The sequence below is a fragment of the Syzygium oleosum genome, unplaced genomic scaffold (assembly GCF_021117445.2).
Source record: "Syzygium oleosum isolate NSW1041296 unplaced genomic scaffold, Sole_v2.1 Sole_v2.31, whole genome shotgun sequence".
NCBI classification, from domain to species: Eukaryota; Viridiplantae; Streptophyta; class Magnoliopsida; order Myrtales; family Myrtaceae; genus Syzygium; species Syzygium oleosum.
Window position 1 is genome coordinate 1,346,801 of NW_026607515.1, and position 16,732 is coordinate 1,363,532.

General features: G+C 43.6%; 2 protein-coding genes and 1 pseudogene across 5 annotated transcripts; all 3 read right to left on the bottom strand.

Moving 5' to 3' along the window:
• Nucleotides 1-1,804: 1,804 nt before the first annotated feature.
• Nucleotides 1,805-3,797, bottom strand: LOC115669004 (hevamine-A-like; annotated as a pseudogene).
• Nucleotides 3,798-11,257: 7,460 nt separating this feature from the next.
• Nucleotides 11,258-14,505, bottom strand: LOC130135331 (uncharacterized). 3 transcript variants are annotated; one of them, XM_056304168.1, is made up of 8 exons: nucleotides 14,297-14,505; nucleotides 13,944-14,205; nucleotides 13,118-13,193; nucleotides 12,912-13,020; nucleotides 12,470-12,582; nucleotides 12,266-12,324; nucleotides 11,869-11,959; nucleotides 11,258-11,643 (listed from the first exon to the last, which is right to left on the bottom strand). In XM_056304168.1, exons 2-8 carry the CDS (start codon nucleotides 14,168-14,170, stop codon nucleotides 11,509-11,511), a joined length of 810 nt encoding a protein of 269 aa, XP_056160143.1. In that variant the 5' UTR covers nucleotides 14,171-14,205; nucleotides 14,297-14,505; the 3' UTR covers nucleotides 11,258-11,508. The 3 variants fall into 3 exon arrangements, with proteins under 3 accessions (XP_056160143.1, XP_056160142.1, XP_056160141.1); XM_056304167.1 differs by having other exon boundaries at nucleotides 14,019-14,505; XM_056304166.1 differs by having other exon boundaries at nucleotides 13,944-14,505.
• Nucleotides 14,506-15,409: 904 nt separating this feature from the next.
• On the bottom strand, nucleotides 15,410-16,487 carry LOC115669159 (hevamine-A-like). 2 transcript variants are annotated; one of them, XM_056304124.1, is made up of 2 exons: nucleotides 15,878-16,487; nucleotides 15,410-15,784 (listed from the first exon to the last, which is right to left on the bottom strand). In XM_056304124.1, exons 1-2 carry the CDS (start codon nucleotides 16,409-16,411, stop codon nucleotides 15,506-15,508), a joined length of 813 nt encoding a protein of 270 aa, XP_056160099.1. In that variant the 5' UTR covers nucleotides 16,412-16,487; the 3' UTR covers nucleotides 15,410-15,505. The 2 variants fall into 2 exon arrangements, with proteins under 2 accessions (XP_056160099.1, XP_030446309.2); XM_030590449.2 differs by having other exon boundaries at nucleotides 15,411-16,483.
• Nucleotides 16,488-16,732: the final 245 nt, after the last annotated feature.

Genomic DNA, 16,732 nt, shown 5'->3' on the forward strand with positions numbered 1-16,732 from the left:
TGTTCATATACTTGTGTTTTTCGCATGATGGTGAGTTTATCAAAGTTCTGAAAGTTTTACTTTTCGGGCACATTGAATTAACGGTCTCTCTATCATTGAAAATTCCAACAGATTCAAGTCTATCCAGATCAGAGCTTCTTCTGAAGAGCCATCTAGTCCTGTTGAAGTTGGAGAGATGTTTTCTGACTTGAAGCAGAAGGTTAGGGTGCTATTACTCTGCAGTGTTGGATTATGAAAACTCACACACCCAGCACAATAGAAACATTAAAAAGTTTTCTCAAGTGAATTTATTTTCTTCCTCTGATTTTAGCTCATTGAGGTTATTTTGTTGTCTGATATCATCTAAATGGTATATATTGATGGTTCCTGACAAAGGGAAAAAATGGCTTGTAATACATCTAAAGGGATAAGCATTATTTCTTGCTAACGTTTTATGAGGTAAGCTCGCTACAGCACTCCATGATCATGATGTCTGGTGATTGGAGTTAAGTTGGGTTAAGTTGACCTAGTCGATTCTTTAACATTGAGCAAATGACAACATCGACATATTTTCAATTAAAATGGTGTTTTTTGGGCCTTAAAATATTGCACCTGTTGTCCAGACACTTTCCCCTGTTTGATAAAAATTGTTGACATTAGATGATAACTTGACAGTGGGATGCTATTGAAGACAAATCCAGAGTCTTCCTTTATGGTGGTGGAGCAATAGTTGCTGTTTGGCTTTCATCCATCGTAGTTGAGGCTATCAACTCGGTCGCTTTGGCAGGTTTGGTTTTCTTCTGTGCTTGCAATTGAAAACTTATTTAAGGTGTCTATGCAGCATCCCGAGCAAAAGAAAAGGTCCTTAAGTAGTGAAATTTTGGGATGATCCTTTAGCTTAAGTTGCCTGTAGGAATTGCCATAAATTTGATTGTCTCCTAGTGGTGAAACCTCTTCTGACATTGTTTGCTTACAGCTGCCAAAGGTCATGGAGTTGGTAGGTCTTGGATACACAGGATGGTCAGTCCACAGATATTTGCTCTTGAAGGTAAAGTTGGCTATTTATGCTCTATTTCTTTGCTGGGAGCATTTTCACTTACTCCTGGCTAGATAGTATTGGCAAAAGACTCGATTTTGCGGAGGATCCAGAGTGTTCTTGATAATATAGTTTATGTAAAAACATTTTCTTGTTGGTGGAGCGCAGATAAAGTACATATAATGGAGGTTCTCTAGAGCTGCTGGTGCATGAAAGTGAACTCGTTTTACATGTTAAGGCAATATTTACTAGGATATTCAGGCTCCAACTCATAGCATAAGTATCTGGTATAGTATGTATTGCTAGAAATGGAAATGCTCTGAGAATGACTCGTTTAAAATCAGACCTGGATGAAAGCATCGTTAGGTTCTTTTGAAGTCTGATGGTTTATTCTCTACCTTGTCTGTGGTAGAGAGATCCGGGACGAGTGCATGTGAGTGCACTGTGCGTTGCATCATCTGTCTTGACATTCCCTCTAAAGTGAGCCACATGATGCCAATTTCTGCTACTTGTTTGCAGTCAAGCAGAAAGGAATTGGCCAGTGATGTTGAAGCGTTGAAGAAAGAGATTGCTGGAAGTGAATAAAGCTGTAGAAGGATAGGAAATGTATTTCTTAATTCTGGTAATTAACTAACGTTTAGTTCTATTGTAATGGTTGTTTTTGTTTAGTCAGTGTTGTGGTCCAATCTAATTTTGTCATTTTCTGCTTAAACTCACATGGACCCAACTGCTGTTTGTACTTTGCAGTGCAATATATTATATGCTAATTTAATACCTGAAACTTTCGGGGGAAATGAAAATAATCCTCGATTACCATTGGTAGTGCTATACAAATGAGTTAGTTGGGTAACAAAAGTTTCACTTTTGCTGGTCTATGAAAACACGCTTTCCTCCGTACACTGGACTCTCTGAAGAGTCTCAAAACATGACAGTGAAATTTATCCACGTACATACCTCACAGTGGTGGAAAACAAGCGAGAAGCAAAGAAAAATAGGCAAACGGTGGACACTAGAGGTCAAAGAAAGGAGGCAAACTATGCCTGTGTTTAGTTCTTCTTGCCTTTTTGATAAAAATATGGAGGTAGAGAACAGGTCGTAAGCATGTTGGAGAGATATAGGAGAAAAAGAGGACAGGATGACAGTTTTTGCAAGTAACAAAAGGAAACATTAGATTGGAGCCCGTCTTTGGGATCTTGTGAATTCATGTAAAAAACCTCTCACATGATTAGTGCTTACTTCCGTTCGTAAAAGGGAGGGAAGTATTGTCAATGACTCAGGTATTTGTTACGATGGTGGTGGTAAATCTGTGGTGTGAGTAGTTTTGTTATTGGTATTGAGATTACAGTATAGCTGTTCTGTGTTGCTTGATCTGGTTAACAATGGAAAATATGAGGTTATGACAAGGAATTTGGATAATTTCGGCCACTTAGAGATAGATTTATTGGGAAATTTTGTCAAACATTGGCAATGGGAGCGGGTTGCTGCCTCCATCAGCCTCCAGGATTGCCCAAGCTGGCTAATGAGGTGCTGGGTTTTACCGAGCTAGTTGAGGCCGCTTTTAAACCTAATATGCAGGAAAGAGAGAACAAATTGAGGAAGAGATAAGTGGTTCAATAGAGATTGTCCTGGAAGATAAAGTTCATAAACACTAAACTTTTCTCAGAGTTTTATGGTCCCACATTACATATTGGCCCAAGCCTTTTTGTGTTGGACATACCGCTTGCCAACAGCTTTATTTAATTCTATAGATGAGACTGGGGCCCTCTTTTTCGTGGAGATCCAGCTCATACACAACAGATAATTGCGTCACTGTAGTCATTCTGTTCATCATAGTACTTTGACCACAGCATTACGCCTCCGTAGTTTTCTGACTTATTTATGACAGGTAGTATCTGAGAAATCAACACGTCCGGCGGAACATACCCACTTCCTGCATCCGACGACGCCAGCAGGCCCAAGAACATCTTCTCGGCATTTATGGAAGCAACCCATTCGCTCCAAGAACTAGTGAGCTTGCTAATATCCCCCGAGCTGTATTCACATGAAGGGTTATCGTAAAACCGTACCCAGACGTAGTCGAAATGCCCCGTGTCAAGCGCAGCCTCCAAATGATTATCGGGATAAGGGCACTGAGGAGCTGCCGTCAAGTACACCTTTTTTTCCTTGCGCGCTATAGTCTGATAAATAACGAGCAAGATCATCATAATAATGAGTAGACCCAAGTTGGATATAGAAGTCGATACCGTCCAAGACTGCATCTCCTAGAGGACGAGCACTTGATGTGCCACCCAAGAAATTGTTCCACAGATAGTCTGCTACGTTCCTAGCATCGGCTTGAGATTCCAACGAGTAGTTCCCATTGTTGTCGCCGCCAATGGAGAGCATCACCTTGATGCCCTGGTCCTGGCAGCTCTGAATGCCGCTGCTTATGCTAGTGCAGCGACGCGAGGTGGGGTCGCAGTGGCCTTCGATGTTGAGTTGCGGGGTCTGGCCACCGCCAAACTTATAGAGGAATGCAAGGTTTACGTAGGCGAATTTGTGAGTGGCACATGTACTGGTGAGGTTCTCTTCATGGCCGTTTCGGCCCCAGTAAATGCCAATCAAGCCTCCATGAGAGGCTCGGATGAGAGATGAGCTGAAGAGAAGTAAGAGGAAGGAGAGGTAGGGTGTGGATGGAGGTGGGCTTGGCATTTCTGGGTGGTTTATCAGCGTGAATTCGTGGGTTTGAACTAGGAATGCCGGTGTGTGGCGAGGCGAGGTTACTTTTTATAGAAGAAGCACCCCGTGACTTTAGATCTCTGACCAAGATAACATTATTGGGGGAAAAACAGACAAATTTGGCGTACTAATGCGAGAACGTAATGATCGTGAATTCATGATACACTCGAATCTGAAAGATTAGCCGGGTTAATTGAATAGTCGAAACTTTACACATGTGATTTCCAATTGGAATAATGCTCGGCATATATCTCTCAGATAAAATGCTCATCACGTTCGTGTCATACTCATGATAGGATCTGAGAATTCAGGGCCCATTTGGTTCAACTTTGCAAATGAGTTTCGAGAGAATGCAAATACTTTTAGGTTAAAGTCAATTGAAAAAATGCAAATGACGTTTGGTAAAAAATCTTTTGTGAAGCTACTTTGGCCCAAATAGTATTTGGCAAGTTTTTTTTTTGCAAAAGGCTTCGGGAATTTTTCTTTTTTATTAAAAAAAAGGTTATCCTACCCTTCGCCGGAGCCGGCGAAGGGCTACAGCCGCCGGTGAGCCAAATCTAGCACTGGCGGCCATTGCCCGAGGTCGGGCGATCACCGGCGAGCTAGATCTGGCGCCAGCGACCGTCGCCTAAGGTCGGGCGACCCTCGGAGAGGTCGCGCGACCATAGGTGGCGGCACCTGGGGTCGCCGAGGACGGCCATCGCTTGGCGAGCCAAGGATGCGCGACGCGAGGTCGCACGACCGTGGTCGGTCAGATCTGGGTTGCTCGACCCACTGCAGCTCCGGCGAAGACAGCTTAAGGAAGAAGATAAACAGTATTTTTTTAGGGCAAAAGTGGAACACATAATTATCAGTGAGGACGATATTGGAAGAAAAAAAATCATTAAATCGCTACTGTAGCATTCCGAGAGTGCCGAAAGCCCAAAGTAGGTCCCTACCAGCTTTGGGCTTTCGGCATTTTAAATGCTAGCATTTGGCCAATGGAGTCCCAAAAGCTGAACCAAAAACCTCATATTTCTTCCAAGGGGCTTTAGAGGCTCAAAGCTGAACCAAACACCCCCCTCAGTCTGATTTGACGCGCCATACCGAGTTAAAGCTATCAATCACAGCATCCCAAAAAATCTTACGGATTTTACTTTTGTTAAAGCTATCAATCACAGCATCCCAAAAAATGTTACGGATTTTACTTTGGTGACATGCTTTCAAAGCCGCCCAAGAGATTGTGCATTATTGTATGGTGTTGGTTTAGGTTGAACTGAACCCGAGCCGAAGAGGATTGGAGACACGATAATGTGATTGAAAATGACGTTTTAGGCATCGTACTAAATTTTCATCACGTTAGTGCGCACTCACCTTGTTTAACTACTCTTGCTATTGCCCATTCTGAGAAGATAAAACGGAACGGGGAAATCACAAGTGGAATGACCAAGGCGCGATTACAGCACATAAGCACGAGCGGAAAATGCTATTAGGATGAAAGGGCGGAGTTAATCTTAAACAATGCCATAAATAAGAGAATGTTTTCTTAACTATTAGTTATGTAACTCGAGAGAATTCTAGGCGCACCGAGAGTACAACATTTCCGTCCATTCAAATCAATAATTAGTTTTCGAATTCTACGTGTAATGATTAGTTTGGGTAATGGCTATCAAATTATGCGTAAATTTCCTTATGCAGTGAAAAGGACCTGTTAAAGATGCAAGAATCAGCTATCGCCGGTCTTGGCATGGTCAGCACATCAAGACCAATAGGACATCTAGTATGAATGGCATGTAGCCACCACCTGAGAAAATCTCGAGGGAGACAAGTGACATGATACTAACCTGATCAATAAACTTCGTGAAACTAAGTGAACAAGTTTAGATCGTAACAAAACTCGACAATAGAAATCGGAAAAACCTGAGCAAGCTGCGAGAACCGAAAGCACATGAAGAGTGAGTTGATGACTGCTAGATTACAGGTCACTGATGCAATTTTTAGACTCAACCCATTACTCTTCCCTGATTTGTCTAATTTTCCTTTTTCCTTACAGAATCTCCATTCCCGATATTGTCGCAACTTGAGCCAATCATCCTTGTGACCACAATCTTGTCACCGAGCTCCTTCCGAGTTAAAGTGATCTTGGTACAGTTTTGTGCACTAGCCTAAAAGGCATCATCTGCCTCGAATGGGATAAATTTATTAATAGAACAAGCGATCCAGGCCAGTTTCAATAGAACTGGCTGCAATTCGGAGGAGAAGCTCAGAGCTCAAAACATTTCCATGATGTAAACCCCAAGCCACAACTTGACTGATTACCAAGTTTTCTTGATAAAAAAAAGGAAATGAATTGACTCAAAACAAAGAGTGAAAAAATTTCCATTCCAATTTTCGTACATGGATGTGAAGAGGGAAAAAGAAAAAAAGAAACGACAGATGCACACAACAATCATAATAGCAATCTGAATCTATCATATCAAAGGTTATCTTACAAACTTATTACAGGTTTGAAGATAAATTTCAATGTGATTGTTTCGCCGGTTTTTACTCCGTCGAAAATCTTTCACCGAACGCTGCATTTCGGGTTTTATTAGGGGAGACTAGGGTCTTGAGTCAAGCTTGGACAGAGAATGTCAAATGCGTTTATTAATCCCAATTTAGATCTTACACCCCGACTCGATATGATGCCAAACTCGATAATACTAACAATGAAATGACAACTTGCAAATACCGAGACCAAGCTATGTCGGAATCTAATCAACGACACAACTAATATGCGGTATTACCATTCAAGGTACGTCATAATCTAATCAATGACGTAATTTGGGAGAATATGACTGGAATCTAATCAACAGCTATATTCCAAGCTTAACTCCGGAATTTAATTGACGACGCTGAACTAATGGCACAACATTGGAATTTAATCAACAATGTTGAACCTGATAAAGACTCTTGCCGGAATTGAATCTACGACGCAGAATCTGAAAATTACAGCTAAAACTACTCCTAATGTGCTAAAAGTACAGCTAGATAAAAGATATGTTGTGTTGTTTGCGAAAAAGGGTCCCTTTTACGTTGGAAATCCTTGAGTATTTATAGAGCAGCTTGATAACTGTTGACCGAACACTTCTCCTTTAAAATCGTTTTCCACTTCCGTACGTTTCGCGCTTTAACTGTTTCCAAACTTGTCGACATTGCTTACGCTCCTTGGTCATCACGTAATAGCTAATTTTCTTCCACGTGTCTCTTTATTTCTTGTTATTCTTTACCTTCCTTGATCTTCACGCCCACGGTCATATCTTTACCTTTTGACACGTGTAAATGAATTTTTCACCACGTATTACCATATGATTCCGTGCAAAACTCGTGATTTTGAATTTTGTCGACGTCACGTGCAAAGCTCGTGATCTTGGATTCGTCGACGTCACGTGCAAAGCTCGTGATCTTGAACTCATCAATGTCACGTGCAAGGCTCGTGATTTTAAACTTGTCGACACCTCTATGATGTGTCCTGTCGATAATTACCTTAGGTCTTCTCAATGTTTCTGGGCCTGACTTGCGGTCTTTTTTAGATTTTCGCCATGTGGGCCGTACTTTACATCTTCTGTAACTTGTGAACGGCCCACTCCCACCAGGGGTAATTTTGTGTGTCAACAATGATACATATGAGCCTATGAGTAACTGAATCACAAGAATGAGTTGGGGACTACTAATTGCGTGAATTCGTGGGTTTGAACTAGGAATGCCGGTGTGTGGCGAGGCGAGGTTACTCCTTATAGAAGAAGCACCCCGTGACTTTAGTTCTCTGACCAAGATAAAATTATTGGGGGAAAAACAGACAAATTTGTCGTATTGATGCGAGAACGTCATGATCGTGAATTCATGATACACTCGAATCAGAAAGGTTAGCCGGGTTAATTGAATGGTCCAAACTTTACACATGTGATTTCCAATTGGAATAAAGCTCGGCATATATATCTCTAAGATAAAATGCTCATCACGTTCGTGTCATACTCACGACAGGATCTGAGAATTCAGGGCCCATTTGGTTTAACTTTGCAAATGAGTTTCGGGGGAATGTAAATACCTTTAGGTTAAAACTTATTGAGAAAATGCAAATGACATTTGGTAAAAAATCTTTTGTGAAGCTACTTTGGCCCAAATAGTGTTTAACAAGTTTTTTTTAACAAATGGCTTTGGAAATTTTCTTTTTTTATTAAAAAAAAAGGTTATCCTACCTTTCGCCGGAGCCGACGAAGGGCTACAGCTGCCGGTGAGCCAGATCTGGCACTGGCGGCCATTGCTCGAGGTCGGGCGACCGCCGGCGAGCCAGATCTGGCGCCAGTAACCGTCGCCTGAGGTTGGGGTTACCCCAGGCGAGGTCGCGCGACTCCAGGCGGCGGCGCCTGGGGTCGCCGAGGACGGCCATCGCTTGGCGAGCCAAGGATGCGCGATGTCGAGGATGCGCGATGCGAGGTCGCACGACCGTGGTTGGCCAGATCTGGGTCGCTCGACCCATTGCAGCTCCGGCGAAGGCAGCTTCAGGAAGAAGATAATTTTTTAGGGCAAAAGTGGAACACATAATTATCAGTGAGGATAATATTGGAAAGAAGAAAAAAGTCATTAAATCGCTTCTGTAGCATTTCGAGAGTGCCGAAAGCCCAAAGCAGGTCCCTACCAGCTTTGGGCTTTCGGCATTTTAAATGCTAGCATTTGTCCAATGGAGTCCCAAAAGCTAAACCAAAAACCTCATATTTCTTCCAAGGGCCTTTAGAGGCTCAAATCTCAACCAAACACCCCTAGTCTGATTTGACGCACCAGACCGAGTTAAAGCTATCAATCACAGCATCCCAAAAAATCTTACGGATTTTACTTTAGTTAAAGCTATCAATCACAGCATCCCAAAAAAGGGAAAATTCCAATTAAGGACCCCAAGTGGGGTCAAATTCTCAAAAAGTGGTCCAAAGTGAATATTGTGTAATAAGGGCAGATCGAAGCTCAAAAAGACCAAGTGCCCAAAATGTCTCAAATAAGGACCGGGTCCCCTACGGCCAAAATACTGTGGCCGGGCGAAATCTTGTTCAAGACCGGAACAAGAACTTTAATTTTTTATTATTTTCTTTCTTTTTTCCTTTCTGTTTTTGTTCTTTTCCTTTTCCTTTTCTTTTTTTTTTATTTTCTTCGTCCGCCGGCCAAAGCCGGGGCCGGCGGAGGTCGCCGGCCTCAGGGCGAGGCCAGCCCTCGCCGGCGTCGGGCGAGGCCGGCCGCCGGGCGAGGCTCGACCTCGCCGTGCCTGGGCGAGGGCGGCGGCCGGGCGAGGCTCGACCTCGCCGGCCTCAGGCGAGGCCGGCCTCGGCCAGTTGCGCGAGGTCGAGCTCGAGCCGGCTGGCCGGGCGAGGCCGGCCTCGCTGGGATGCTGGGCGAGGTCGAGCCTCGCCGTTGTCGGGCGAGGTCGGCCTCGCCGGTTGCAGGTGCGAGGTCGAGCCTCGCCAGATCCGGCGAGGCTCGACCTCGCCCGACGCCGGCGAGGCTCGACCTCGCCTCGCAACCCGGGCGAGGCCGGCGAGGTCGAGCCTCGCCCGGCGGCCGGCGAGGCCGGCTCGCCCGACAACGGCGAGGCTCGACTCGCCTCGCAACCGGCGAGGCCGGCCTCGCTGACACCGGCGAGGCTCGACTCGCTCGACACCGGCGAGGCTCGACCTCGCTCGCAACCGGGCGAGGCTCGACCTCGCGCAACCGGGCGAGGCCGGCCTCGCCCGACGCTCGGCGAGGTCGAGCCTCGCGCCGGCCACGAGGCCGGCCTCGCCCGACGCCGGCGAGGCGGCCTCGCCCGGCCCTGGGCGAGGGCGACTCGCCCAGCCCCGTGCGAGGCGGCCCCCGCCCGACGCGGCGAGGGCGGCCTCGCCCGAGGCCGGCGACCTCCGCCGGCCCCGGCTATGGCCGGCGGAGGAAGAAAATAAAAAAAAAAAAGGAAAAGGAAAAGGAAAAGGAAAAGGAAAAGAGCAAAAACAGAAAAGGAAAAAAGAAAGAAAATAATAAAAAAGTTAAAAGTTCACTGTTCCGGTCAAGGTGACCAGTAACTTTCTCGCCGGCCGGGGACCCAGGTCCTTATTTGAGACATTTTGGGCACTTCGGGTCCTTATTTGAGACTGATTGAGCACTTCAGGCCCTTATTTGACACAATGTTCACTTTGGACCCCTTTTTGAGAATTTGACCCCACTTGGGGTCCTTAATTGGAATTTTCCCTCCCAAAAAATGTTACGGATTTTACTTTAGTGACATGCTTTCAGAGCCGCCCAAGAGGTTGTGCATTATTGTATGGTGTTGGTTTAGGTTGAAATGAACCCGAGCCGAAGAGGATTGGAGACACGATGATGTGATTGAAAATGACATTTTAAGCATCGTACTAAATTTTCATCACGTTAGTGCGCACTCACCTTGTTTAACTACTTTTGCTATTGCCCATTCTGAGAAGATAAAACGGAACGGGGAAATCACAAGTGGAATGACCAAGGCGCGATTACAGCACAGAAGCACGAGCGGAAAATGCTATTAGGATGAAAGGGCGGAGTTAATCTTAAACAATGCCATAAAGAAGAGAATGTTTTCTTAACTATTAGTTATGTAACTCGAGAGAATTCTAGGCGCACCAACAGTGCAACATTTCCGTCCATTCAAATCAATCATTAGTTATCGAATTCTACGTGTAATGATTAGTTTGGATAATGGCTATCAAATTATGCGTAAATTTCCTTGTAAATTTCCTTATGCAGTGAAAAGGACCTGTTAAAGGTGCAAGAATCAGCTATCGCCGGTCTTGGCATGGTCAGCACATGAAGACCAACAAGACATCTAGTATGAACGGCATGTAGCCACCACCTGAGAAAATCTCGAGGGAGACAAGTGACATGATACTAACCTGATCAATAAACTTCGTGAAACTAAGTGAGCAAGTTTAGATCGTAACAAAACTCGGCAACAGAAATCGGAAAAACCTGAGCAAGCTGCGAGAACCGAAAGTACATGAAGAGTGAGCTGATGACTGCTAGATTACAGGTCACTGATGCAATTTTTAGACTCAACCCATTACTCTTCCCTAATTTGTCTGATTTTCCTTTTTCCTTACAGAATCTCCATTCCCGATATTGTCGCAACTTGAGCCAATCATCCTTGTGACCACAATCTTGTCACCTGAGCTCCTTCCTTAGTTGAAGTGATCTTGGTACAGTTTTGTGCACTAGCCTAAAAGGCATCATGTTCCTCGAATGGGATTAATTTATTAATAGAACAAGCGACCCAGGCCAGTTCTATTCCAGGCCAGTTCCAATAGAAGTGGCTGAAATTCGGAGGAGAAACTCAGAGCTCAAAACATTTCCATGATGTAAACCCCAGGCCACAACTTGACTGATTACCAAGTTTTCTTGATAAAAAAAGGAAATGAATTGACTCAAAACAAAGAGTGAACAGATTTCCATTCCATTTTTCGTACACGGATGTGAAGAGGGAAAAAGAAAAAAAGAAACGATAGATGCAGACAACAATCATAATAGCAATCTGAATCTATCATATCAAAGGTTATCTTACAAACTTATTACAGGTGTGAAGATAAATTTCAATATGATACATATGAGCCTATGATAACCTCTGTAACTGAGTCACAAGAATGAGTTGGGGACTACTAATTGCTAAACCAATCAAGGAGCAAAATTAATCTGACAATCATCCATCCAACCAAAAGCATACAATCAATCACAAGAACAAACGCCTCGAAAATGGAAGAGTAAAGCACCTGCCTTCATAATATGGATGTCACCCGCACGGAATTATCAGCTGATCCAGTCAAGAAAATGGGCAAGGTTGGGTACCAATCCACCGTTGTCACAGAAGCACTGTGCGGGAGAGTTCTCAAACCACTTGCCCGACTACGTGTCTAAACCAAATAGAAAAAATGAGATATGAGCTCACATCATTTCTAAGAAATATACATTGAAACAAATGATCAGAGCACTATCAATCAGAAGTAAAGAAAATATGCAGCTTAAAAGCCCCTATTCATCGCTTCCTACAGCGTTTCTCTGTGTGTGTTAGAGAGAGAGAGAGAGAGAGAGAGAGAGAGAGAGAGAGAGAGAGAGAGAGAGAGAGAGAGAGAGGTTACCTGGTATATGGGCGCTCTTACTGAACCAGAATTTACTAACAATCTCCTTCCATTTGCATCTAGAGCCATTTCATGTCTTAAGTGACTGGAGCTGAAAGCATAACATGATCCACATAATTACGACCGAAATTTTATAAATGACACTCATGCAAGATTAATTGATGCAACAACTATACGTGGCATGAGTTACCATGATGATCATATGTTAAGGACCGTCCCATTCAGTGAGGACAATTCCTCACTCTTATTGGAAATTGAATCAAGAATCCATCCACCCAATGCATAAATAGAATTGAGAAACCAATTTGACATTCCTAGTGACATCAAGAACCATGAAATCTCACATATCAAAGTATATTATGGTTGTTAAGGTAAATATGTGGTCCGCAACCGATACCTCTTTGAATTGATTGACCACAGAACATGACCCTGTTTCTGCAAGCTCCACTCAAGGACCTAAAATGGCAAGACCATCAACTTTTTGATATTTCATACCATGAAAAAACATAAATAGATGTGGGATGGAATGAACTTAATGGATACTCAAGTTCAATGCATCCAAGATATGAATCCACAAATCATAACTAGAGAATGTACTTGCCTTTCCATCTGTACCCAAACTAAATATGCTCGTCTCATCAGCTCCAAAAAGAATGGAGCTTATACCACAATCATGTGCAGGCCACCCAGTAATTTGTAGACCGGCAGACATGTCTATGGCTAGTTAAGGCATTCCCTTCTAACATTTACCAGTCTACAGGCCACATATTGAAGAAACAGAAGATGATGATACTTCAAAACCAACAGAAATGAATTCATGGTAATTTCAAAGCAATATGTCTTCTTCAATGTATCCAAGCTACAACACATAGCAAGGTCCACATAAGCTCATGAAAATTCAGAACTTCCCTTTTCTCCCCCTCGAAGATGTTGGATATGGGGAGGGGGAGGGCAAGATGAGGCTGTCTGGTATGCAAAGACAAATCAATGTGTCTTTGCTTCGAATTCCATTGTCATCACTGCTGTAGAAACTAAAAGGATACCAAACATGTGAATCATTCCATCCGTGGCAGAGGCAGCAAGAATCTTCCCGTTGTGGTTAAAGCACAAAGAAGTAATTGCAGGGGGATCTTCACCAAGAGGAAGGACTGTCTTCAGGAAAACCAGGCAGTTGTCCAGTCACAAAGGGACAATGGATAAATTAGCAACTTCAATCATAGGTTGTTCCAGGAACAAGAAAAACACTTACCATTGCTTTCCATGTCTTCATGTTCCATACAGTTAGTGAAGCAAAAGCCGAGTCATCAATATGACCAGAAACATGCCTACAAAGGAAAAGATACCCATTATCAAGTGCATCTATAAAGAAAACAATCTCCATTGCAAATGCATCAACCTGAAATGGAAGAGATTTCTGAAAAGTTCCAAGAAAATGTTTCATCTGCTAAAGACAGATATGCTATCCCCAGATGAACATGCAGGCACTGTCATACACTAGCTTAGGTTTTGTCATATCTTTAAGTTCTGCTAAGAGAAATACATGGACATTTGCATTAGGCAGCAAGGAGTATGGCTGACTTTTAGCATGCCAAAGACAAAGGACCTCATATGTCTCGGCACTCAACAAGATTCCTTTCGTATCTTCTATTTAAGCCAGTGACACTTCATCCAAAGGATAGTAAAGTCACCTATAGCCTCAAAGTTCACTCACGGAATAGCAACATCAATTGCAGTCAAATTAACGTACTGCATAACCTCCTTTTCCTTTTTGTCTAAGAGTTTAATCCTAGAGCCACCAAAGGTTGCTAACCCACATACGACTAAAATCATTCGCAAGAGAGAGGATCCATGAGATCTAGTATGTGTAGAACCATGTCTGCTATTATAAGAGCAGAATGGAAGCATTTTAAACCAAATAGACTTATACAAAGTTTCCAGAGAAAATGAAAACAACTAAATGGTGGAAAAGCTGCCCAAACTAATCCTCATATGGAGTGCAAAACTTATAATAAATCCATGGCCAACAAAGGAATCAATTTTAAAGATTGCTTTAAACCAAATATACATTAGTGTACGTCGAGGATGTGCTCAGATTGTATATTCGGATGGAGGCTTGAGCACAATTTGGGCAAGGAATGCAATGAACCCACAAAAGGTTACTTCCGGTGTCCATGACCGTAACCATCCGGTGAGACATGTCTTTAATATAAGACTCCACAAAGAACACACCCACCCAGGTTTTCACATGCAGGTTGGCTTGAATGTTGTCTGAGCACGACACGTTCACCTCGCAGCGCTTCATCTTTTCCTCTATTACAGCAACACGGGAGATGGGATCTTCGAAAGCGAACTTGGCACGGTCAAAGTTGGTATGAACAGAGTTATACATTGGCGACTTGACGGAATTACGATGGATCAATTTCCTTACTATTCTCTTCGGCACACTACCTGCACCGATGCTTTTGGTGGCATTGATGCAAGTCACAAGAATGGTCGACATAAAGAGGAGTTCATAAGTTAGCAAAAGGAGAATTTGGTGAAAGGAAGGCATAATGCAGCAGTTGAATATATAGACTGGTGCTTTATGTTGGACTTGAATGATCTCTGCAACTGTTGGCAGATTCCTCCCAATTGATGAGGCCTAAATAGATGAATAAGGAGGGTTAAAGTAGGTGAGTCATGAAAAAGAGAGAGACGGCACTTTTGGAGCTTATCACATTGCTGAAAATCAGGTTACTGATAATTCACATAACAAGAAAAAAGCATGCACAACCAGCCTTCATCTAGTGAAAGTTCCACTGAATTTGCACAAGCATCATTTGGCGGGCAGCTTGTGTGAAAAGCTTAATTCTGAATCCAACACGTCATTTGTCTAGCGGTGATCGGGTAAAAAGTTTTTGTGACTGCATGTACGTAACAGAATTGACAAAAATATGGAGGTAAGAACAGGTCGTAAGCATGTTGGAGAGACATAGAAGAAAAAGAGGACAAGATGGCAGTTTATGCAAGTAACAAAAGGAAACATTAGACCGGAGCCGTCTTTGGGATCTTGTGAATCCATGTAAATGACCTTACATGATTAGTGCTTACTTCCGTTCGTAAAAGGGAGGAAAGTATAGTCAATGACTCAGGTATTCGTTATGAGTGTGGTGGTAAATCTGTGGTGCGTGTAGTTTTGTTATTGGTATTGAGATTACAGTATAGCTGTTCTGTGTTGCTTGATCTGGTCAACAATGGCAATATGAGGTTATGACAAGGAATTTGGATAATTTCGGCCACTTTTAGAGAAAGATTTATTGGGAAATTTTGTTGAATGTTGGTGACGGGTGCGGGTTGCCGCCTCCATCAGCCTACAGGATTGCCCAAGCTGGCTAATGAGGTACTGATTTTTACCGAGCTAGTTGAGGCCACTTTTAAACCAAATATGTAGGAAACAGCGAACAAATTGAGGAAGAGATAAGTGATTCAATGGAGACTGTTCTGGAAGGTAAAGTTCACAAACAGTAAAACTTTTCTCGAGTTTTATGGCCCCACATTACATATTAGTGCAGCCTTTTGTACGGGACATACCGCTTGCCAACAGCTTTATTTAATTCTAGAGATGAGACTGGGGTCCTCTCATTCGTGGAGATCCAGCTCATACACTACTCTTTATTGACTCACTGTAACCATTCTTATCATCATAGTACTTTGACCACAGCATTACGCCTCCGTATTTTGCTGACTTCTTTATGACAGGTAGTATCTGAGAAGTCAACACGTTCGGCGGAACATACCCACTTCCTGCTGCTTCCGACGACGCCGGCAGGCCCAAGAACATCTTCACGGCGTTTACGGAAGCAACCCATTTGCTCCAAGAACTCGTGAGCTTGCTAATATCCCCCGAGCTGTATTGACATGGAGGGTTATTGTAAAACTGTACCCAGACGTAGTCGAAAAGACCGGTGTTAAGCGCAGCCCCCAAATGACTATCGGGATAAGGGCACTGAGGAGCTGCCGTTAAGTACACCTTTTTTCCTTGCTTGCTATAGTCTGATAAATAACGGGCAAGATCATCCCAATATTGAGTAGACCCAAGTTCGATATCGAAGTCGATACCGTCCAAGACTGCATCTCCTAGAGGACGAGCACTTGATGTGCCACCCAAGAAATTGTTCCACAGATAGTCTGCTACGTTCCTAGCATCGGCTTGAGATGCCAACGAGTAGCTCCCAACGCCGCCGCCAAGGGAGAGCATCACCTTGATGCCCTGGTTCTGGCAGCTCCGAATGCCGCTGCTTATGCTAGTGCAGCCACCCGAGGCGGGATCGCAGTGGCCTGCGAGGTTGATTTGCGGTGTCTGGCCACTGCCAAACTTATAGAGGAATGCAAGATTTACGTAGGCGTATCTGCCAGTGGCACATGTACTGGCGAGGGTACCTTCATTGCCGTTTTGGCCCCAGTAAATGGCGATCCCGCCTCCATGAGAGGCTCGGATGAGAGATGAGCTGAAGACAAGTAAGAGGAGGGAGAGGTAGGGTGTGGATGGAGGTGGGGTTGGCATTTCTGGGTGGTTTAGCAGTGTGAATTCGTGGGTTTGAACTTGGAATGCTGGTGTGTGGCGAGGCGAGGTTACTCTTTATAGAAGAAGCACCCCGTGACTTTAGATCTCTGACCAAGATAACATTATTGGGGGAAAAACAGACAAATTTGTCGTACGGATAAGAGAACGTCGTGATCGTGAATTCATGATACACTCGAATCTGAAAGGTTAGCCGGGTTAATTGAATGGTCGAAACTTTACACACGTGATTTCCAATTGGAATAATGCTCGGCATATACCTCTCGGATTAATTGCTCATCAGGTTTGTGTCATACTCATGAC

What these genes read in the sequence shown, in the direction of transcription:
- LOC130135331 (XM_056304166.1), bottom strand. Translation starts at nt 14,419, where the DNA reads ATGCCTTCCTTTCACCAAATTCTCCTTTTGCTAACTTATGAACTCCTC. An exon ending in TGGAATGATTCACATGTTTG is followed by an intron (nt 12,583 to 12,911) that starts GTATCCTTTTAG and finishes AACTAGCCATAG; the next exon opens with ACATGTCTGCCGGTCTACAA. An exon ending in TGGTCAATCAATTCAAAGAG is followed by an intron (nt 11,960 to 12,265) that starts GTATCGGTTGCG and finishes TTATGCTTTCAG; the next exon opens with CTCCAGTCACTTAAGACATG.
- LOC115669159 (XM_030590449.2), bottom strand. Translation starts at nt 16,411, where the DNA reads ATGCCAACCCCACCTCCATCCACACCCTACCTCTCCCTCCTCTTACTT.